This window comes from Brachyhypopomus gauderio, chromosome 12 (assembly GCF_052324685.1).
Source record: "Brachyhypopomus gauderio isolate BG-103 chromosome 12, BGAUD_0.2, whole genome shotgun sequence".
NCBI lineage: Eukaryota > Metazoa > Chordata > Actinopteri > Gymnotiformes > Hypopomidae > Brachyhypopomus > Brachyhypopomus gauderio.
The window spans coordinates 7,357,167-7,381,227 of NC_135222.1; the positions used below are offsets into that span (position 1 = coordinate 7,357,167).

The 24,061-nt window shown below is 44.1% G+C and overlaps 1 protein-coding gene across 1 annotated transcript; it reads left to right on the top strand.

Moving 5' to 3' along the window:
* The first annotated feature begins 17,140 nt into the window (after positions 1-17,140).
* tal1 (T-cell acute lymphocytic leukemia 1) lies at positions 17,141-23,380 on the top strand. The gene is made up of 4 exons (XM_077024802.1): positions 17,141-17,294; positions 19,196-19,828; positions 20,290-20,381; positions 21,716-23,380. Exons 2-4 carry the CDS (start codon positions 19,314-19,316, stop codon positions 22,150-22,152), a joined length of 1,044 nt encoding a protein of 347 aa, XP_076880917.1. The 5' UTR covers positions 17,141-17,294; positions 19,196-19,313; the 3' UTR covers positions 22,153-23,380.
* The last annotated feature ends 681 nt before the right edge of the window (positions 23,381-24,061 follow it).

Here is a 24,061-nt window from a genome sequence, read left to right on the forward strand (position 1 = left end):
ATACATCTAAAACGAACCACTTTTACATCATCAAACTCCAGTATTGTTAAGGAAAATGAATTCCTACATTTCAGTATTGCTGAACTTTCAATACTGGTGTAACTTGTTTTTATGACTACTGTAAGAGTATGACTCACCAGCATTTAATACTGAAAGTCCAGTCATTAAACACAATCTTAAGTGTCAAAAACCCACGACAATGGTAGTGCAAAGAGTCAGAGTGCTTGGATCTCTGTCTTCAATATAAATGCCTTCTGTGAGCAGGCATCCAGGGTTCTTTACTGCTTATTGTAAAAGGAGACGCAGGACCCTTAAGCATGTGTGGTATGCGGAGTTTGGTTTCTCTCCAGACTGAGCAACATCTCACCCTTGGACTGCTTAAAATGATATAAAGTATTTTATTTTTCAGAGGTGAAGGGTTTTCATAAGTGCTCAAAATGTTGGGACTTAATGAAAGGGTATTTTATTTCTCCTCTTTGATGTTTTGCTGTAATAGTAACAGAAACGTCTGCTTCAAAGAATATATATATAGAACCGAAGCGTTCTGCATTGTTAGAGCTGACCTTGAGAAAGATGGCTACTCAGACACATATTCCAGAACAAATCTGCAAGCTCAACATTAAGTTCCCTTGTGATAACTTTGCCTAAACTTGGCGTAGACATGAGCTGAATCTGTCTTGTACGACCACATTCTTTCACATGAACATGGGCGGCTATTGATAGACTGGCTCCCTAGAGAAAAATGCAGGAATGGCGTGAACGCTGCTAGAGCCCTTGTCCTGAGGAGAATGTGGTTCGGTCAATTCCCCGGCCTTTCGTGTCAGCTGACAACAACCCACTACTGCTCCTGTGCAGAAGTTTCTAAGGGATGACATCATGCGTCAGTGACTGTGTAATATTTGCTTGGGGACTTGTAAGCTACTCTGACATCTGAGGGTTGTAAGTCATGACAAACAGTGATGCAGTCACAGTGGCTTTCCCACAATGCAGAGCGCAGGAACAAGCAAGGAGAAGGTGCTTGTGAGTACATGCCTGCTTTAGGCTAAACATATGCAGCTGTCAGTCTTCTCCTGATTCTTCGCCAGACACTGTCTCCCTCTATCTCTCTCTTTCTCCGTCTCCTCTATCTCTCTTCTCTCTCACTCTATTAAACCCCATCTCCAGCATTCTTTATTCCTGGAAGGAAGAGGGAAAAAAAGCAGCATTGCGAAAGCGTTTCCTGCCGCTCTCTACAGCAGGAGCACATGTGTGTCTGGAATGTTGGGTCAGAGAGGAGGAATGTTCGTCTGATTTAAACCACACTTACAACCATTCTTGCAACACCTTCAAAGGTTTAAAAACAATCTAAACTGTGTAGTACAAGATTCCCTTGAACCTAAATGGTACGCTATAATAAAATATTTACTATGAGCAGATTAAAACAAGAACTGTAGAATGCACTGGGCTATTTTGGGCACCATGAATGATTGATTACAAGCTAAGCGCTCCGGTGTGTCGTCCGTTTTTATGTGGTCATTGCTGCACTTCTTCCGCAGGGGGAGCTGGGAGCGGTCCAAAGAAAACATTCGCGTGGAAACATGTTGAGACAAGATTTGCTCTAACGGAGCCTTTGTTCAGAGAAAAAGCAAAGTAAAGAAACATCTTTGCTCCTTGTCCAGTTATTCAACAAGATGGATATCTCCACGCCAGGATCTCAACTGCAGTGACCTATTGAGCAATGAATCATTTATCTCATCAATCAGTTAACCCTGTGCAGTTGAACGAAACAGTTGTGTAAGAGGCACGGAGTAATCATGACTTGACCAGCCATCTCCCTGATATTTATTACAGTACACAAAGCTCTGTGCAGGGTTTGAGGAGAAAGGGCCAGCTCAACCCACAACCAAGTGCTTTGTTTCAATAAACAGCCTGGAGTCTAAAGGCATGTGACCCAAGATGGGGGAGGAGTGAGCGAATAAATCTACCCAGGCCGCATGAGGCACTAGGAGGAAAAAGTCCATACATTCACACCGTGCTTAATGGAGCCGTTGTCTGATCAAATCAGCTTCCCTGTATCAGACTTTACCCGACTGGATGAAAGCCTTCAACATGCGAGCAGGCAAACCATCTGCTCCCCAACAAGGATCAAGCAGGCTTCCTCCTACGGGATTTCTCTCACTCCTGGGAAACGTCACACATTCGTCTCGACAGCCCCTGCACCCCAGCCCCACATTAGGTAGAAGATCTCTGAGATGATGACGTATGCTGAATTTCCTGCATGTGAGATAATAAAATATTCAAGCTTTAAAAAAAAAAACTAAACCTGAGATAAAAAAGGCAAAAAGTTTTCAAGAGGTGCAGCATGCCTTAGAAACTGGCAGGTAGGCAGCATGGAAATCCACCCCAGACCTCACCACACACAGCCGGAGAAACAAAAGACAACAGTGCAGTGATTCTGTAAAGAATGAGAGTGAGACTGAGAAAGAGAGGGAGAGAAAGCTCATGCTTTTAGTCCCACCATTCATTCTACCCTCGCTGGAGCCCAGACAAACTACAGTCTTTGTTTGTCTTGGGAACTGGCAGAGGACAGGAGGAAGAGACGGGTGGGGGAAGGGCGGGGGGGCCGAGGGCCGAGGAGAGGTGGGGGTTGGGGGGAGGGGCCGCAGAGTAGAAAAGGAGATGGGTGTCAGGGCGGAGGGGTATCCTGGGAAAAATGCCAGCGTGGGATCAGTAGCAAGCTTCCTGAAAAGGAGGGGGGGGGGGGTTCTGCTCCTGTTCCAGACAGGACCACTTGAAAAACAGATACGAACACACACAAGACTCAAACCTTGTCTTTTCACTGTGGCACAGTGAAAGTTTCCTGTGCCTGGGGTAATTACAGAGGGTGAGATATCCTCATATTCTCTTGTTCGGACTGAAAGTAGCACGGATACTCGCGCGTGGGTTCCCACCTGATCGGTGGGCCTCTAGGGCGTGGACGGACGAGGCTGTGTGGATATACTCCTGCAAGCCTGAACATGCGAGAGTAAGGCATGCTGCCAGAGGACAGGACAGATGGTGCTTGACAGACAAATGGCTGATGCGCTTTGCTCATGTTCGGGTACAGTGCAGTGTGTGGAGTGGGCAACGCTGCAGGATGGTGAGGGGAACTCTGGAGAAGAAGCCAGCCAGTTCACTCCCCTCTCTTACTTTTGGGTTTTTAGTAGTACTTTTGGGTACTTTTATGAGGTCCTTAGTCAGGTTTAGTCCTTACTCAGCAAATTTACAATGAAATGCAAATACAGCAAAAAAAAAAAAAAAAGTTCCCTAATTGGTCTTACAAGTTCCCATTCCTGAATACACAGTAAGTCAGCCTGTGGAATAGTTTCAAATACTCCAAACGCTATTTATGAACAGTGACTGAGAGATAGAGGAAGTACAGACAATTACCAAAAACAAAAGTACCTTGATACACACAGGATTGACTTTGGTTTGGTTGTGCTACTTCCCCAAAAGGTTCAAAGTTGAGTTCAGAAGCAGAGAACTATGGGAGGGAGAATGTCTCAGTGGCGGTGGGTTACATCACATGCTGTGTCTGTGAGTGTACTCATGCTGGGTCAGTTCAATGTAAAAGAAAATCCCCTCAGGGTGACACACATGACCTTTGGAGTGTGAGGCACTGTCTCTGTTTATCAAAGTGACTGAATAAAACTGTTCCAACCACTCAAAGGACAACTGAAAACATATGTGTAATAGGAAAAATTGAAAATGAAATTGAAAATGTGTGTTCTCTTGATAATATGACTTTTGTTTGTACAGTTTAAGTGACTGAATGAGTTTCACGTGGCTGGAATTGCTGGTCCGACACAGGAGAGCTCAGTGTTTTCATGCACTCGTGTTACTAGGCGACCAAACAAGCATCGTACAGCTCAGCGCAAACAGCTTGGTTACGCACAGCAGCTACCACAACAATCCGCTCGACAGCGACGGGAACGTCGCTACCAGCGGTCCAACCAGAATCCCAGCATTCCCAGCGTTCCCGGTCATATTACCACGGAAAACCCAGGACAGTTGTGTTTGCATAAGAATCACATGATGAAATTATGCCCTTCCTTCTATGTTTTCATGAAATGAAGTCATGTGAAAATGGCATGCTTCACTTTATGGATTAGGTGTAATGATTATTCCAGTAAGCTGTTGACACTTGGAATAGGTGCCGGTACTTGGACCCTGGCACTGCACCCTGGTTTAGGCAGTGAATTAGTGACGTTTGGCTTCTGGACTACAGGGCCTGTGTGTGAAAGACCTCGTTATTTCTGTGTGGTTGTGGGACATTTAAACAATCTTATATTAAGACTTTTGTCCTCCAGCTACAAACTTAAAAGCAGCAAGGGTCCATGCCTGTTAACTCTACGGGGTTGGACGTGATTGTTGCGGAGGGCATCTGTGGGACAGCTGCAGGATTTCGAACTTAAAAACAGGTGAAGGTCAACCAGGTCGGAGAGGTGCTGACGTCTCTCGTGAGGGAAGTGAGTGAGCGGGACGTGTCTCTGTCCTGTAGCAGACAGACACAACCTTATCTCAGACACTCCTGTTTATATACTGATTGTCATACAGCAACCCCAAACCACACCACCCAGTTAACGGCATGGGCCAAACTGTCAGTGGGCAGCAGACCGAGGTAGTTGTTTGTGTGTGGTGTGTCCAAGTGTGTGATCTAGTGTGTGTGGTGTGTACTCAAGAGTGCCTTGGGAAAGTCCTGCACAAAGGTGTATGCTGTTATGCTAATGCTAACACCTGCATTGCCTTTAACCCCCTCAAACGTCTGCGCAGACTCACCCGCTGCAGCCAGCTGTCCCCTCCTGTCCCTGTCACCAGCGACGGGCAGACGGCAGGCTGTTGCTGTGCACCCCTTCCTTCAAGCACCGGCACCATGCCTGGCCAACAGATGCATAAGGACGCTGGCAGATTTCAGGAAGTGGGACGTTGAGTCGGCGAGGCCACGGCGTGTTGGGTTTGGAGACCACACGCTGGCACCCGCCGGCCCACGACGCTGCCGGCTAATTGTGGAGCAACGTGCCAACAGCACTGATCTCCAACCGAGGGGCTGCGGAGACACGCAAAGGGGGCAGACGTCTGGTCGGGAGCCTTAAATGAGAGCACACGGGCAGCGTCGGGAAGCGGAAGGAGACTTCCTGAGGGGCGTATGCACGGTACACTGTAGGAAGGAGGGAGCAGACAGCGAAGGAGGCAGCTTGGGTGTGTGAGTGGGTCTGAGCCAGGGAAGGAGACAAAGGCCAGGGAGGAGGGGGGGGGGGGGGGAGGGGGAGCACGGCGGGGCTCAGGAGGTTTCGGGGTGGTGGAGGGTTTGGTGGAGGGTGACAGATGCTCTCGCAGCGTGACTGTTGGGGGTAGGTGGGTGGGTGCTGGTTGCGTGGGGGCAGGGGCTGTGTGTGTGTGTGTGTGTGTGTGTGTGTGTGTGTGTGTGTGTGTGTGTGTGTGTGTGTGTGTGTGTGTGTGGCTGTGTGACACTGGCAGGAGACTTCAGCCTCAGTGCCTTCCTCCCTGGTGCAGTCCTGGGGTGACGGGAGTGTGTTTACTAGTGTAGTACTGTGTGTGTGTGTGTGTGTGTGTGTGTCTTTGCCCTGACAAAATGGAAACAAGTGATACACAGTGTGTAAGACTGACTGCTTACCAAGCTCCAAACTCCTGCAAATGTTGAGAAGCACTACATGTACACACGCCCTCAAATGACACCGCATGGCTAATTTACTACTGAGGCCTCAGATATGGCAAACACGGAGGACCAGACCCTTCACACCAGGACTTCTCTTCCTCCTAGACTGAGCCCGCAGCGCAGGGAGAGATAACGAGGCAGAGCCTCCTGAAACAGAGACTCTTACAGACCCGTGATGAGGAGGCGCAGAGAGGAGAGATGTGTGTCAGGACAGAGCCGTGTGTTCTCACTCTCCACACACACTCGGCCTCTCCGGCTTCACAGCGCTACTTCCACCAGTGTGTGTGTAATCCCTCACTTCCTCAAGACACTATTCATCATTCATACACCCACCCACACACACACACACACACACACACACAGTTCCTTTTCCTGTAGCCCCACCCCCTCCTTCTTTGTCATTTAGTCACACACACTCATCCTCTTAATCACCCTGTCATGTTTCTCATCCCTTCTTTATTCTTTCTTTCCATCTTGGTCCACTCTCTCACTACTCTCTGCTCAATCAGCCTCCGTTGTGTTTGCTACTCTGTTACACTTCCTGGTGTCACTCTTACCCCCCCCCCCCCCTCTCTCTCTCTCTCTCTCTCTCTCACACACACACACACATACACACATTCTCACACTCCCTCTCTGAATTCAGGTCTTTTTATATCCAAGTGTGTGTGTAGGTCACATCTGAGCACCTGGGACAGTGTGTCCTATATTAGCTACTATTACTATTGAAATTATATAACCAAACCAGAGGAAGCCATGTGTGTATGGGTGTGTGTAGGTGTGTCAGAGTTGCTATGATTCTAAATGTCATGTTGGGTAACAGTTGGGTATGTTTATCTTGCTCTGTTCAGAACTAAGTTTGTGTGTGCTCGGGTGTGTGTGAGAGAGACAGCTGCTATTTATGTACATAGCCGAGAAGCAATAAAGGTTTAAACAGTGCAATGACCATCATGGCTATTTTGAAAATATAGACCATAGTGCTCCTACTTAACTCCAACCAAATACAATCAGAATCACATCTCTGATCTTTACTATCATTGGCTACAAATGCAAAACCATGAACCAGCTGGTCACAGAGAGGCTGGAATAACAGATCCAGTTGTGTGTTACAGCCTCTGTTCTCCTGGCTGCCCCAACGTCAACACTGTAGCAGTCTGACGAGGAAGTGACAGTTTGATGACACGGCACCACGTGGCCGACCCCTGTAGCCGAGGTGTTTGTGTCTGTGTTTCTCTTCAGGCGCCAAGCAGGTTTGTGGGCAGAGTAGTTCTGGGAATCAGATGTCACGGGACTCTGAGGGAGACGAAGCAGTTCCACTCGTTCAGCGAGAGACACCCGTCCACGCCCCAGGTGTCTCACGCTTCTACAGGGGAGCTATTCAGAAGTCAGGTTTCACTTCGAATACCACCACGAAAGCCACTGCCTTCCTCTTTCTTCATGTCCTGTGAGCGCACGCGCGCGCGCGCGCGCACACACACACACACACACACACACACACACACACACACACACACACACACACACACACACACACAGTCATCATGAGTCACGAGGGGAAACAACAATGACAAAGCTTGAGTGAGTTCTTCTCCTTGATGTGGACACTGGCCTGGTTAGGTCTTCTCTCTTGAGCACGTCAAAGTGATGTTTATTTGTGGTAATAATGAGAGTCCAGTGTTGGCACACGTCAGATTCATATGTGGATCAGGATCCACAAATTGTCTAACTGCAGTGTTTAGTTTTAAAAACACGTCAAGACTCCAAAACTCTTGTAGCCTTCTACAAAGAATAGTCAACAAATAGTGTTTACATGCAACTACACTGAGGTACACTGAGCTACACAGGACCATGGTGAGTCTGTGAAACACAAGCGGAGAAGATAAGGACTTAACTCGTTCCAAAGGAGCAATTAGTTTAGAAAAAAAAGTTATTAAGACAAATGACAAATGCTTAATAAAATGTGAAATAATTTTGTGCTCATGAGAGTCGTATCATGGTGTGCCCTGTGCCTTTTGGAAATATGTATGTGAGAGATAAACTGCCACCGTTGTCCTGGGACAGGGGAACGTAGTCGCAGAAATGATGACAAACGTGACAGACGGGATCGGCCACTTTGTGTTTCTATTTGTTTGTGAAGAAAGTGGCATTAACAACCCAAACAGTGTAACAGTGTAATTACACCAGGAGCTGCAGGCAGAGTGTGTGTGTGTGTGTGTGTGTGTGTGTGTGTGTGTGTGTGTGTGTGTGTGTGTGTGTGTGTGTGTGTGTGTGTGTGTCTAGGGTTGGGGGGTGGGGGTTGTGGGGGGTGGTGTTTGTATGTGTTTTTATTTCAGTTACCTCAGAGGACCCAGAGCACCCCCCCCCCCCCCCAGAGTTCTCCTCATGGCACTCTCTTTCTCTCACTCACTCTCTCTCTCTCTCTCTCTCTCTCTCTCTCTCTCTCTCTCTCTCTCTCTCTCACTACCTCTGAAGGAAGAGTGTGGAAGAAATGTATCTGATTAATTTCACCCAGGAGGCACCCGGGGGTGGGGGGGGGGGGGGGGTGCCTAAGATGTCTTTTCTGCCTTTCAAGATTCTGCGGAGAATTAAAACCACAAAACACAGGAAACAGGAGCCAATTAGAGCCAGCACTGAATGCTGCGGGATACATGAAGTAGATGTAAGTGGCAGTTCTCCAGCCAACCTTATTACTCTAGGGCTTAAGTACTCTGAGATATTAATACTCCAAGGTGCTAATACTCTGAGGTACTAAACCTCTGAGCTACTAAAACTGCTCTGATCAAGGAAAGAGTCAAGAGTCAAGAACTGAGGAAAATGACAAAAAGCGTGTAGGACAAAGTGATCCATTTTAACAAACCAGGATCCATTCTGGGAACTACGATGAGGGTCATGGAACTGGGGGAGGGGTGTGTGTGTGTGTGTGTGTGTGTGTGTGTGTGTGTGTGTGTGCGTGAGGTAAACACATTCCTGCTGGAGGAACTGTGGCAACCCCCCATGCCCCCTCAGGCCTTCTAGTGCAGTCTTTTTTGTCTTGTCACACACCACCTCCGCCACGACACAATACACAAACAGCATGGACACCCCCTCCACACCCCCACCCTCCTTTTCATACCCTCAACAGCTTTTCCCAACCCCCACAAACACCCCGGGGGCAAAGGGTCCAACCTCCTGCCAGCAAGCTGCCCCATTGTTCAAAGGCAGTCAGTGACGGAGGGGGGAGGATAAAAAACACATACGATTCATAATCTGTTTTCACCTATCAGCAAACAGACACTCTCGCTGCCGCCACAGACGACTTCAGCGCTGGAAATGACCCGTGCATGTCCGCCCCAGTCGGTTCCTCACCCCACACTCACCCCATGTGGACATTTTTGGCTGTGACCTTAGGGGATCTCTTCACACTGTAATGGTTGTTTTATAGTGGAGCTATGACTGTCATTTTGGTTTTACAGAGTTCAAACGGAGTTTAGAGATGCCAGTTAAAACCTCCGTTATGACCTCATCTTTATTTATGAATAAAACCTCCGGTATGACCTCATCTTTATTTACGTTATTAGCATGCCAATGATAGCGTTTCACTTAGTCTGTTAGCATGCACGTCAGGTAAAAACACTTCTTCCTGTTTGATTCTATTGGTGTGAAATTCTATTATATTTGTGTGTGTGTGTGTGTGTGTGTGTGTGTGTGTGTGTGTGTGTGTGTGTGTGTGTGTGTGCTTTCCTCCAGTGGGGCAGCTACATGATTGTCAAAACATGGTCTCCTCAGATCCATCTTCCCTCAGACAGCACTGTCTAACCCCACCCCCACCACCTGCCCCCAACCCCCACCAGACACAGCCACGAGGAGCTCTGGGGGTCAGAGTTCAAAACCTGCAGTGACGTACACACACACACACACACACACACACAGGCACGTAGGCAAAGACACAGTCAGTGAAACACACCATTTCATTATGCCTCTAGCCACAACATAATCTGGAGCTGTCTGGCTGTTAGAATGCTAATATGAGAGATCATCCATGAATATAAAGCAATGTGACAGACACTAGCCACCCCCGCACACCAAGTCATTCCAGCCGTGCCTTCACACACAGTATATATATATATATATATATATATATATATATATATATATATATATATATATGGGGTTTACACACACCTCATCTGTGTCTTATGAGAAAAGAATCTTATATAAGATATATATATACACAATAAGATTCCTTTCTCAAAAGACACGGAGGAGGCGTGTGTAAACCACTGTGACCTAGCCGATGATTCAGGCAACAGCATGAACAGGTGAGAGGTTTCCACACACACACACACACACACACAAACACACACACACACACGCACGCATGCTAACACTGAGCTACAGCACCCCCTCCACACCAAATATAGCGAGGGCCGTGTATTTATAGAGGCGAAGAGGAGCCGGCTTAGCTGCCTGCTGTGATGAGAATGACTCACTCCTCTAACCTGGAGAGATGAGAGAGAGAGGACAGGAACGAGAGAGAAAGAGAGAGAAATGAGAGAGGCCGAGAGGAGGGGGGCACATCTGCAACTTGCTTTTCATCTCATCCCTCGTTCTCTCTCTCACATGCCAGGTGATGCTCACACATCCTCTGCTGCCCCAAACACCCCCCCCCCCCCCCCCCGGCCCATTGGGCCTGCCCCTGCACACCTGAACAGGGCTCCGTGACCCTGTACACATCTCATGCTAGGTCTGTCTTTCATAAACACTTTTATTTATATTCACCCCATCAGCCAGAGATTAATTACTTCTCTTATCCAAGTGAAAAAAACCCTAATGAAACAACAGACCCTCTTCCACACAACACTACAAAGCCTTAATCCTGGACTACTTATGAATGTCCACAACAACCTGCCATCGAAGTGCCTATTCACCAGCGACCAACCAAGCTTAAATGTAAGAATTTTACACTTATCATTTTCCCTGAGTTTATGGAGGACACAGGATCTTATTTCTTCATTCTTCTCCTGCAGCTTCATATTGTGCTCGGTGTCTACAGGCACCATGACTCACACGGACTTCTCTGTCTGCTGGACTGCACTAATGTGCAGGGCCCACAATCAAAGGCAAGGATCCAGGCTCAGGGTTTCTTACTAGAGTCTGACAGAGTCAGGACTAACTGGACATTAGAGATAGTTAAAATAGACTAGTGAAGTAGAGTAGTGAAGTAGAGATGAAACCCACTTCACCGTTTGTCTTGGAACCAACCCTGGTTTGACTCTGCACTGCTCTCTGAAATTTCATTCAGAAAAATTGGAAGTGTAATGAGGTGAGTGACATATGAACATGGCTGCATGGCTGACTGAATACTAAGGTAGCTCTGTGTGTGTGTGTGTGTGTGTGTGTGTGTGTGTGTGTGTGTGTGTGTGTGTGTGTGTGTGTGTGTGTGTGTGTGTGTGTGTGTGTGCACAAGAAGGGAGTGAGTGAATGAATGAGCGTGACAGTAGAAGACCTGGCTGGTCTCTTTTAAGTGGAAAGAATTTCTTCCATGTGAAAGAAACTTTCCAGAAATCTTCCATACCCCCCCCCCCCCTCCTCCAAGTAAAGACAAACAGCATTGCCTTATAGGGACTGAGAAAGGGGAGAGAACTGAAGTCATATTTTTTAAGCATTTCAGAGGGTAAAGACTGGTCCTAAGTTCGTTTTTGCTATTGTTATGGAGATGAGTAGGGACAGAGACGTGATCCTGGGAAGGCATTCTTACTCTGGGATTCTTTACGTAACCTCAGATAGAGAGAAGTTGGATTATACTGCCATCTGGTGCACACTTCAAAGCTCTACAAGCTAAATGACATTCATTTCGTATTTCTCCTGGTTGTTGATTGTACACATGAACAGTTTATCAGTCTATTTTTGTTGTAGATTTTATATTATATTATATATACTACTGTTAGAGGGGTCGATAACTAACCTGTGGTGCCGGCATTTAAAAAGCAAAAGTAAGCATAGGGTGCCCAGATCTGATACTGCTGGTGCCGCTTTATCGCCATCCACATAAGTGATGTGTCTCACTCCACGCCTCAATTAGGCCTTGGGGGAACCGCCACTGTATGTATAAATGTATGTTTCACTATGTTAATCATTACATTTAATAATTAAATATTAATCATTAACTAGTATAACTATTTGTTACGTTTTGTTCTTGGAAAGCCTACAGAAGTTGTGAGTTATGGCTACTTTTATTTCACATTTATGGAGAACTGTCCATGACTGTTGAACTGGACTTGCAAGTACTGTAAATACTTCCATTTAAGTCTTGACTGCCACCTAGTGGTCACTGCTTTGACCGCACGCGTGTGCTAAAACGTTTGATTCTGTCAGCGATTGCTGGTGTCTTTGTTCAGTAAACAACTACATGCACCATTAATGTCACGAAGGGGCGGGACTAGGAACTTTCACAAAGGGCCACAAATGGGGCCCTTCTCAACACAGAGAGGACAAACATGTCACCCATTCATGAGTAACTCTCTGTGCCGTCTGCTTCATACTCACCAGTCAGATCTTGTTTGCGGTTGGCGCTACTTTTGGCGCAGGATACTTTGTAAACTGTCCTTTATAGCCCGTTAAGATCAAGTAAAACGTCCGGACTGGAAAATCTTCTGGAAACAGACCACGCCGAATAACGAGCTCACAGTCAGATTTATCTCGGGTATCCCTAACCACCTACACCTAAAATGATCAGAACAAATGTGATAATACCAAACACCAGATTAAATCCTAAGGAACATACCACATAAAACTTAAAAACCGGATCACCTTCTTCTCTTAAAACAATTTAAAACACATTCATAAACTTCCACACGGGCACATACATACATACATACAGTACATACACAAAAATCATGTAGAGTGTACGAGTATTAATATCATGTAAAAAAAAAAAGTGCATATTTTCAGCCATAAAGTCATATGACTATTCCAGATGGGTGAGGAATTCAAGGGAAAACCTGAAGGCGGTAAGTCCACTGAGATGGGATCACAGTGGTGGACGTGCGAAAGTACCGTTCAGCAGCAGAGGACCACCACACCTCCTCACTACACACATTACCACATTTACCACAAGGGGCAATAATTCAGGTATTTACTTTTCCTTCTCACATCATACCACGGGAACATAGAACTGAGTTAATGTTACCTACTGTCATTATTTTGCTGTTTACACTTTCGTTGTTGTTGCTGAGTTGGTGAAGGAGAGATGGTTCTTCCCTGCTCTTGATATCCACCGCCTGCGCTCACGTAGCTTCTCTCCTTCTGGCAGACCGACTCCTGCAGACAGGCAGTTTTACACCGAAATCTGGCACCACAGGATTCTGTGACTGTAGAGCCACTGATCACCACAGGTCATCATTTCTGACAGCTGTTGTCGGAATATGTGATACCACTATATACTGTCATAAAAAACGAGTTAAACACAATCACAAGGCTTTTACGTTATGATTTCTGACAGCTGTGTGCTGGTGGCTCTCTGCTGATCCCAGATAGAAATAGGTCACCCTTGGTCCAAAATGAATGTGCTGAACACCCCAGAGAATATTTTGACTGGTGTTTACCTGTTTAATATAAAGGTACAGTGAGGTCTCATATTCTGATAACTGCACACATGTAGTCAATCATTGCTTGTCCCCTTACAGTAAAATATGTGAAAATGTTCATTTAATAATGTGAGGTGGCGTAGGTAAACAGTTTAAGAGCGAAGTGAGGTACAGTCTACCATGGACGTAATTTTGATTTCAAAAGTGTGGGGGACATGGATTCGTCGCTATATAAATATTTGGTTTTAACCGTAAAAACTGGAGGGGACTTTTGAAAAAGTGAGGGGGACATGTCCCCCCCCCAAATTACGTCCATGCAGTCTACAGAACGGTCTACAGTGGTCACAGGTCTCGGTGGAACAGCAGGCTGGGATTTCTTTTGTCAAAAGGTCTCAGTCTTCACCTGTCACCTGTCTTCTAATGCCTGTTGTATCTGACAGTCTGGGATATAGACTGTGCCTAATAAATAAATAAATAAATAAAAACGTAAATTATTAAACATATACCTCACTGGTAAAGTTTAGTTTTATTATTTGACAGGGTTTGCTAACTGATTAATGCTAACGTTGCTAAACTGCTCCATTTTCAAACACAAAATACATTTGGTGAAATAGTAATTTATGCTCAACATACGCCCCTCTAATGCCGTGATCGTTATTGAAGCGCATTTGTTACTTAAATGTAGACTGAGTCTTTACGCCAAGACCTGGTTCAAATGTTCTGTGCCAGATAACCTTTCCACCCAACACATCTACATAGACGAAGCTAAACAAACTACCCACTGAGCAAAGGCACTTCGTTAGACGTTCAGAAGACGTCCACTGAAAAGCCAGAATGAAAGTTTTTGCAACGTCTTTTTTAAACGTCTTTTGAACGTCTATTACTGCCGTTCAGTTGCAGCTTTTGCACGTCCACTGACATCCAATAAAGGTCTTAGTCAGACGTTCAGATAGAAAACTCGTCTTGCACGTCCATAGACGTCTAGCTGAGGTCCTAGTCAGACTGTCAGATTTTGAACCAGTTTTAAACATCCACCAGACGTGCAAAAATGGGCCTGGACTGACCGACGTGATACAGACTTGATTTTAACTTCTTTCTGACGTCGCATGTTTGCTGGGTAGTAGCTAACGCAGTACCTGCCCAACATTAGACGTTTAGCAGGCGAGCCAACATTAAATCATTCGCAATTGATTATGAAGCTTGTGTGTCAAAGCAGAAGACATATTTAACAAGATTTTGCGTTGAAATCCAGTAGGTGATTTTTAGAGATGTTCGTGTTTTTCGTATTTTAAAGTGAAATGAAATATTTAATATCAATATTTTATATTTAATTTAAAGTCTTTAAATGATTTTATGTGGTGCAGCAAAATAGAACAAGAGTTGCAATGTTAGGTTATCAAGAGTAGGCCTAACTTTATATTTTGAATAATCTCCATCTAAAAAATTATCATAGGGGTAACTAAACTAAAATTAGAATATTTGTTCTTTTTTTATTATTGTGGTAATTTAGTCACTAAACGGGTTTTAGTGAACCTGTAGAGTCCATAAATGTGTAAACTATTCAAAATTCCGTCCATAACTTATTTGAAACACATGATATTTGTCCGATGGCGTGAAAGATCTTGTGTTTTAACGCGCTGGTCCGTCAGGAAGTTGGTCGTGACCATTAAATCCCGCAGACGTGGCCGAGACGTTTTTGGCAGGCAGGAGTCGTGACATATGCGAACCTCTGCAGGCTTCCAGTTGCCCTTTTCTCAACAACGTTCCCCTGTAGCCACTAGCACAATTAAAATACAGGCATAAGACTAAAGACGGTCTTATTTTGATCACTTGGGAACTTTTTGAGGTGGCGTGAAGCTGAATAATTGAATTGTACAGTCAAAGGCCCGTTACACGTGGAGACACTGCTGTGGGACGTGTGTGCGAGAAGAGTCGAGGTGTCACGACATAAACTGGGAATGTGGCGTAAACTGGGCGCTTTTTTTGTTTCTGCGTAAATCTTAAATGCATTGTTGAACGTTTCGCAAATAAATGCCTAAATGTTTACGACCCCGAAATGCACTGTTCATAAAAAATATTATGTTTCTTTTGTAGGTGAAAACGTGTCCTAAATGAACATAGAACGTATATCTTAACATAGGCTAATTGTTTTAGAAATATGGTCAATTCCTAAGATATTTGTCAAATCAAGTTTTTAATAGCAGGAGTAATGCTGTTTTACACGCTCTTTGAATGCCTTATATTCTGCACATTTTTTCTAGTCACAGAATGTAGGTTTGCAGGTGGAAGGTAGGCCTACGGATTGCACGCGGAGCTGCACGCGGAGCTGCACGCGGAGCTGTCGCCGTGCCGGTGGCTTTGCCCACAGCGCTGCTACCTCCATCTTCAGGTCTCCCCGAGTCTCACTTGGCGGTGGCTCTCACATTTCGTCTGAACCAGAGGTCGCCGGTGCACTGATACCGTCTTATCGCGCTTCGCAAGCCGGTCCTCTGAGGTTCACACCAAATTCTGCCGAATCTCTCTGGGCATCCATCCAAAATTACTAAAATCCGCTGCAATGAACTAACAAAGGCTTGAGATCAAAGGCTCCCAGATAACTGAACTGATTTGCCGCTTATTTATTTATGTGTATTTCATTCATGAAGATATGTTCACGGTTTGGTTATAGAGTTAATGGTTGTTTTGCTACAAACTTTTTTTCTGCTTTATGTCTACACTTCGTACATACAGTTTATCGATATCTTGATCAATGATGTGGATTATATGATTATTTGCATGCTAATGTGAAAAAATTAACTTGGCAAACTTCTCGAATCGCCCTCTTCCTCATCATCATCATCATCATCATCATCATCACCATCAACATCATCGTCCCCCTTGTAGACTAAAGCAACAATTCATCCTTTCAGCATTGATGTTACTGTACTCAATCATCAAGGTCTTCATAATGTTGATGTTCTGTTACCATCATCAAAGGCCTGCGCCGCCACGTGGACTATTTATTTTAAAAATTAACAGTTGATCAGAATTATAAATTGTTGGGAAGGAAAAGGGAAGAAAACTGTGACCGTAATACACTCTGAAAATACACAGTGAACATATATCTGAATATAAAATTTCTATCTGTTATATCTGACTCCAAATTTTTCATTTACAGGAACATTGACATTCCAGTATTTACATGTTGCTCAGAAAGCGTACAAACATATTAACATTTGATAAAAGGAAAAGTGGGATAAAAAAACAGATCTGGAAGAAAGAGTTACATGGTTAAAATGTGTAACAGTGGGCTACTGATACAGTTAAATCAGTCGTAGTAGGATAATATCTATGCGTAATGCTAAATTAGAATAGACTGACCACAAATGAAACGTTGGAGTGAGCTAGTAACGTTTGACGCGTGTAAGGCTATTTCTCATCTTTGCAATGCTTCCATGCACACACAGTGTATTACATGCGAGAGGGAGAGGGGGTGGGCTACATTTATTTCAGTTTAAGCTTATCGTCCCATTACAAAATGTTGAAACGTGTAAAAAACAAACATACGCTAATAGCAGGAGCGCACACCGCACCAGACATTGGGCCACTCAAATTTATTCCTTTGCGCCGCGTAATTAATTTTTGATTGAGCCCTGAAGCAGTTTTACACGACTACCTATTTTAAACATTCGGGTTTTCCTCCTCATTCGTCGCCGAGTTATTTTCTATGCATATCCATTCACAATATAAGTCTATATTTTCCCTTCGCGTTTGCTTTCGATAAAAAAAAGCAAAATAATAATGAATCATTTCATAAATAATGGGTTTAGGGGCTTATCGACTGCGAAGTGGCCGCCACGGAGCTCTTATCTGGCCTGGCCACATTGCTGTGGTGTTCCGCTCCCCATACTAAGCGGAGCGCTGGACGTGATGTGGAATTATATAGACCTCACTTCCAGTTCCCCACTGCACTTCAGTGCATCTAAAACCTCAGACATGGATGACCCTCGACAAAATGGCTCCACCTATATACTAATATTGGCTACAACCCGACGACGGTAAGAGAAACGTATAGTTATTTCAACGCTGAGTTTCATCTAATACGACGGATAATGGCATTTTCCGAGGGCCTTCGATCAGTCCCGCTGGTTTTTGTTTTATTCTGTTCGACTTTGGTTTTCTTGTTTTGCTTAAATTTCTTTGGGAAAATCGTAGGCCCCCCTGCCTCGGAATAGCAGGTATCGATTTATCATTCGTTTAATTTCGTCATCAAATACCATTCAGGCTGCAAAATATACTTTTCCAATAAAAAACGAAATCAATTCGATTCTATCGACATTAGTGTGATTTTGCTAAACAAAGGCCCATGGCTGAAACTCATTTGGGTCGTTTTACAAAGGAACTGCGCTATAGCTAACAGTCACGTTAAATACAGATTTAGGTTAAAATAACCCTGAATATATATATTCAATAATGAGCGGCCCATAAATTAAGGTATACCATCTATTTATCATTAGAAATGCGGAATATATTGTTGGGTTTGTAGGTCAGAGTGTGCTGCCCGTGCCTGTGGTTTATGAAAACATATTTGGGACAGCATATCAGAAAGGCCGTTAACAGCAGCCTAACCGTCCACCTGATTAAAGACTTTTCCCAAGCTAATAATGGTTGATAATGGTGAGAATTCATTACTAGCTTTTATTGTACAATGCAGTTTGTAGAATGTAAAAATGCATATGTTTGTGTAGGCATTTTAGGCATGTAGATGTGTTATTGTTAAGCATGTATTGATTGCTATATTTAGCTGCCAAGCATTTTAAAATAAACTTGAGAATCTATTTGTCAGTATAAATCTCTATTCGTTTTTATGTATAACCTACGCAATATTTCTGCACCCACCACGTGTTAATGAAAACTTCAGCTCGCGTATAAAAGCTCAATACTCAAGTAGCCTAATTTTACGTTTTAAATAAGGTACTACATGAAATGCTTCATTTCATTTTAAATACCACATTTCTATTTAAATAAATATATGTAATTAAACACTGGAGAATGTGATCTCCAGTGTCTTTCACTGAGATAGCTGTAAAAACAAAACAGCACACACCACGGAATTATTCGAAACGATTGAATAGTGCATTTAAAACGAAGCATTATCAGATAGTTTCTTTTAAGCATATCGGACAAAAACGACATTGTACATATCAATATCAATTATAACCAGCTAAACGGTGGGCCAAGCCGTCCAGTAGTCTGCAGTACTGTATGATTGTGAATGCACTCTATACCAGCACATATGCGTTTTAAATTATATTCTGTTGTACCCAAGAAACGGTGTTTGGAGATGATAAGCTTTCTCCCAGCTGAGACACTGGTGTGTATTGCTTATCAAGCCCACCGATACCATGAGCAGAATACGGATATGGCAGGCCAAGGTCACGCCAACGAAAAGAAGACAAAGAACTTGTCCTAGCTGCTTATTAAAGGTCTTAAGAAAATGATTTATGCAGTTGGTTTCACGCACATATGTACGCAGTTACTTTGAATTTTAACTGATAGGCCTACTGTAAAAAAAAACTGTAGAAATTTGTTTTAGAAAACTACATCCGTGTATTATTTAATGTAGGCGATAAGGTTTATAGGTGGCCTGGAACCAGGTTCGTTCCTGTGTTTATGGCGAACAGGCCAAAGTGGGCTACAGTTGCCACGGCATCGTGAGCAACTCACACGTCTGTCTGGTGCCTGCACGGTCTGTGCTGCTGTAGGTGGCACGTGCTCTCAGCGCGAGCGAGTGTTGTCAGTGTTTCCAGTCACGCGCGCAAAGGGGGAGACGCGTTCTGTACAAATGCTGCGATGCATTTTACGCCTGAGGTGAAAGGTGTCGTGTTGTTTTCATGATCATGTTTTTATTTACTTCACACTGGCCTTTCGTAATGATCACAAACACTTTCTTTTTAAGGTGACAGTAGGGACATCGGCAGAGGCGCGCGTGGGAGACTCTTGGAATTACAGCCACCGGCGACACTTGCCTTAATTTGCAAACTGCTGAATCTCGCCTGAATCTTAAACTGTAAAGAATGATGGAAAAACTGAAATCTGAGCAGTCTCAGGTTAGTCCGAGCGCGGAGGAGTGTGGGTCGCCGGGGCACGAGACCTCCGCTTCCTCTGCATCTTTAACCCCCGTGGAGGAGGGCGAGGCACGCGGGAAACAGGAAGGCACGACGACGTCGGAGTGTGTGGAGGGCGCGCAGAGAGGGGAGCATCTCCCCTCGGTCCACCGCAACGGGACTATCATCCTTAATGGCGTTGCCAAGGAAACGGCTTACCACGCCAGCGAGCTAAAAAAGGAAGTGGCAGTAATCGAGTTGGCCAGGAGAGGAGGGACCGGCGATATAAAAGGCAAAGAGCTCAAGGCAGACACCAGCCACAAGGTGCAGACCACCGAACTGTGCAGACCACCTATTTCCCTGTCGCATCCTCCCAGGGACGCGTTAGAAACTCGAATGGTGCAGCTGAGCCCTCCCGCGTTCCCACTGCCGGCACGAGCGATGCTCTACAGCAACATGGCCCAGCCGCTCGCCACTATTAACAGGTGAGATTCAACTGCATCTGTGCAACTTGGACTTCATTCGTATTCGTCAGCGTTCACGTCATTTTTACTCAAAGTAGAAAAAAGTATTTAGCATTTTATTACAATCAAGGGAAATTAGTCAAAATTGGTCGTTTTATCTTTACTTTATCTATCAACAGTATCTAAGCTTAGCTTGCTGTGGAACAATTTGGCTACCATGTAATACTTAATATTAAACCCTGTTTTATAAAAAAAAAAATGTTTTCACATTTTTAATGCACGGGTTTCCTTGCGTCCAACGCTGAATTAGATAGTTGTGTGATGGCTTAACTCGTGATTGGACGAAAGAAATGCAAAACCAGCTTTCGTTCTTTGGCTAATGCGTTATTTAACTGCAATTGGAACAGATGTAATTTTTATAGACATCTTGTGTAAATCTTTCGTGATCATTTGTAACGTTTCATGCCCATCTCCGTCTGCAGTGGTTTTGCAGGAGACCCTGACCAGTACGGAATGTATCCAAGCAACCGGGTGAAGCGCAGACCTGCGCCATATGAACTTGAAATCAGCGATGGTAGGACTATTTTAGATCTTTCTAAGTATGGTAAGCCACTCTTTGGCTATGACTTCCTGCCTCTTATTCATCTCATTCCACCACACATATCCATCCGTCTTTTGCACAGCGGCAAGATGGCTAGCAGAATAGGTTACATTTGGCATTTGAGACATTTATTTGACTTTGCGTAATTAGAATCCAAAATGAAAGTCGTAAAATATAATTAGCCTATGCAACAGCTTTTGAAAAGTATACAAATAGTGATATTATATAGTCATATTCGTTATTTTAATCATTACCATGTATTGTTTTGCATTATCATTTTTCAATTTCAACAACTTTTTGAACGAAAATCAGTTGCATTTTTAAATATCAGTATCAATTCTGGACACAAACTGGTTTAAAAAAATGAGTTATAATAAAATAATGAAATTTATTTGCATCTCATAAGCAGTGCCACATTAAAGCTTACTCTGATCTCTTAACAAAGGCCGTGAAATACACTGTTTAACTGTAGCAAAAACGTGAAAGGTTAAATAGCGTCTCTTGAATCTAAAACGATGGCGCGAGACAAAGAAAGGTAAAGACTCGGAGGAGAAAAGGGACCGGGGCGCTGCTGCCGGCGCGAGCGGACCGGAAGGCGCAGCGCGTGAGCGACACACATCCATGACGATGGAAAGAAACAGACGACGAATATGCTGCACGGAAATTAAACTAAAATACGCTGTCAAATGCTCTCTAAATGCGCACGATTTTCCTAGATATTGTGTTTTGGTTTTCTAATTAAAAAAGGGAATATTATTCTGCAAATGAACATTCTGAATAGCCTCCCACACACAAAGTTACTAGTAGCAACTGTTATTCCAGACCGAGCCGGTTCTGTTCCAAAAGAGCTGTCTAGGATGAGAAATGAGCTTGAATAATTGAATGTAAAATGCCACAGATAATAGAAAGGTTAATTAATTCTTTGCTAAATAGGTTGAGATAAAGGGCTTATCTATCATTGAGCTGAGGATGGAAGGGACTTGCTACCAGAGGTGTATTCACAAGCAAAGTCCTGTAAAACCAGTCAACCATTCACAGATAGGATATTGTAAGGATGCGGATTTGTTACTAATGTTTTAAAGGAATATGAGCTGCAAGCTGATACAACTGTAAGGATTTGACTGAGAGATTCTGGATTTCTCATGAAAGTCCTAAACTTGAAGGGAGTTTAAAGCAGAAACCGTGTAATCAATAATCGCCAATAATCACAAACTCAGCAAAGGTCAAGAGTGCAAAGGGTGATTGTATGCTGGTTTCTGGCATGTCCACGTACCCAGTGCTCACTGGACTCTTTCTCTGCTCACTAGGCTCCCAGCCCAAGATCGTGCGACGGATCTTCACGAACAGCCGCGAGCGCTGGAGGCAGCAGAACGTGAACGGCGCGTTCGCCGAGCTGCGCAAGCTCATCCCCACGCACCCGCCCGACAAGAAGCTCAGCAAGAACGAGATCCTCCGTCTGGCCATGAAGTACATCAACTTCCTGGCCAAGCTGCTCAACGACCAGGACGACATGATGGACGGGGAGGCGGGGACGAGGGCCCGCGAGGGCCGCGACGCGGGCCTGGTGCGGGACGACCTGCTGCAGGAGGTCCTGAGCCCCAACTCCAGCTGCGGGAGCCTTCTGGACGGCGAAGGCAGCCCGGAGAGCTTCACCGAGGAGCAGGACTCGTCGGTGGAGTCCCGGCCCTCCGGACAAGGGCTGCATCACTCCGCCGTGCCTCTGGATGGAAGTAACCAGCGATGACTGGGGAGCAGACGGAGAAGGAGACTCAGCAAACAGGGCCGGGGGCGAACGTCAGACACTGGGTGGATACAGTGCATCATGGGAGGCTACGGACCTGTGCTCCTTTCATGTTATATGCAGACATGACTCTTTTTCTCCCTTTCTTTGTGTGTTGAATTACTCTTCATTCTGGACAATGCCCCCTATGAGGCAAGAAGCTGGTACAGGAGAAATCATTATGGTAGATTTTGGTCCTTGCTGCTGTGGTCATACAGATAAGGGAGTATGAATCTAAATCCAGCAGGGATCTAAATACAGTGAAGGCAAGGTTCAAAGAGGCTAGATTCATAGAATGGTACCTTTTCAGCCCCATCGTTTCATCAGGTACACTCAATAAACCGTGGTGTTAGACAGCTGGAGACAAACTGACGTGGAAGTCTTTTTGGCCAATGTCAGTCAATAAGTGATTTAACTAATCATATATTGCTCAGTGGAATCTTGGACAGTATTCTTCCTTTCCGTGCGAAATATAAGAGAGCATAAATAAAACATTTGATTGGGAAACAGTTCATGAGATAGGCTATTGTTTCATGTATTTCGAAGACTGTTAAGACACTTTTTTTTGTACATAACAGGTTTATGCCCTATCCACGTTAATGGCCGTACTGACAATAGCAACTTATCGAACGCTATTTGTAGAAAAAGATCTGCCATTTTGTAAATGGCAATTGAGTATCATGTTATTTGACAAAAGTCACACACTCAGTAAGACACGCACCCACGTGCACGTGCATTAGTGAGATGGGAGGGAGAGGTTTGCGGCAGTAAGAGGTACAAGTGTGATGCTCCAAGTGTACATAAATGATTAACACAATACTGTACGTCTGTATCTAAAACCCCGTCCCATTTGTACTGTTCATGTTCATTGTGATTATGGTACAATGAGTTCATCAGTAGTCACCTCCTCTCCTCCTCGGTTCCTTTACTCCCATCTTTCTTAACTCCATCTGACTCCTGGAAGTGTTTTACCGCTGTGCTTAACCTGTCCAACTGATCTGACTCTTCAGCAGATTATCCAGTAACCAGGCTTGGTACCTTAAATTCTTTTTTTTTTGTGTATTAAACAACAAGAAATGTTATTTTAATGTGCTATTTAGTAGAAAGAAGGTGAAAATAAAATCTATCTATAAATATATGCAATGTTATATCTTACAGAATTTTATAGAAAACGAAATAAAAAAAGGTCAAACTTGAAAATGTTGATGATTATTCAGTATTTGACTGTAGTTTGAAGTATGAGAGTCATTTGTATGCCACACTGACCTTCAGGTAAATACACTCAACAGTCTAATTGAAGTATAAAAGGAAAGATATTCAGTATGATAGATACATTTAATGAATTGCCACTTCTACCATGAATCTTTGTACAAGAGGTATACCCATTATACTTATCTGTCACATAAGGTGAAGTAGTCATCAAGAATACTTGTGTGTGTGTGTGTGTGTGTGTGTGTGTGTGTGTGTGTGTGTGTGTGTGTGTGTGTCTGTCTCAGCCTTACTAGAACAACAACAGTAAAGACCAACACTCACAGTTTCAATACTCTGTACCAACTACTCTATACCATAATATTGTTATAAGCCATTATAATAATAGTAGTATAGTATGATTATACTAGAGCCATTATGGTGAATCATTGACATGTTTATTATTATTATTGAAGTGAATTACTGAAATAAACTTCTTGAGTTCTTATTTTTCAAATATATTTTGAAAGTTTGACAAAATATCACAATTTTGATAGTTGAAAATCAGTTTGAAAGGATTTGTATGGAAAAAAATAGTAAACACATTTCAAAATCATTCTGGAGAATGAAATAAGATGTTATTTAATACTCTAGGCAGGTGTGTTGGGTGGCCAAAACAGATCAT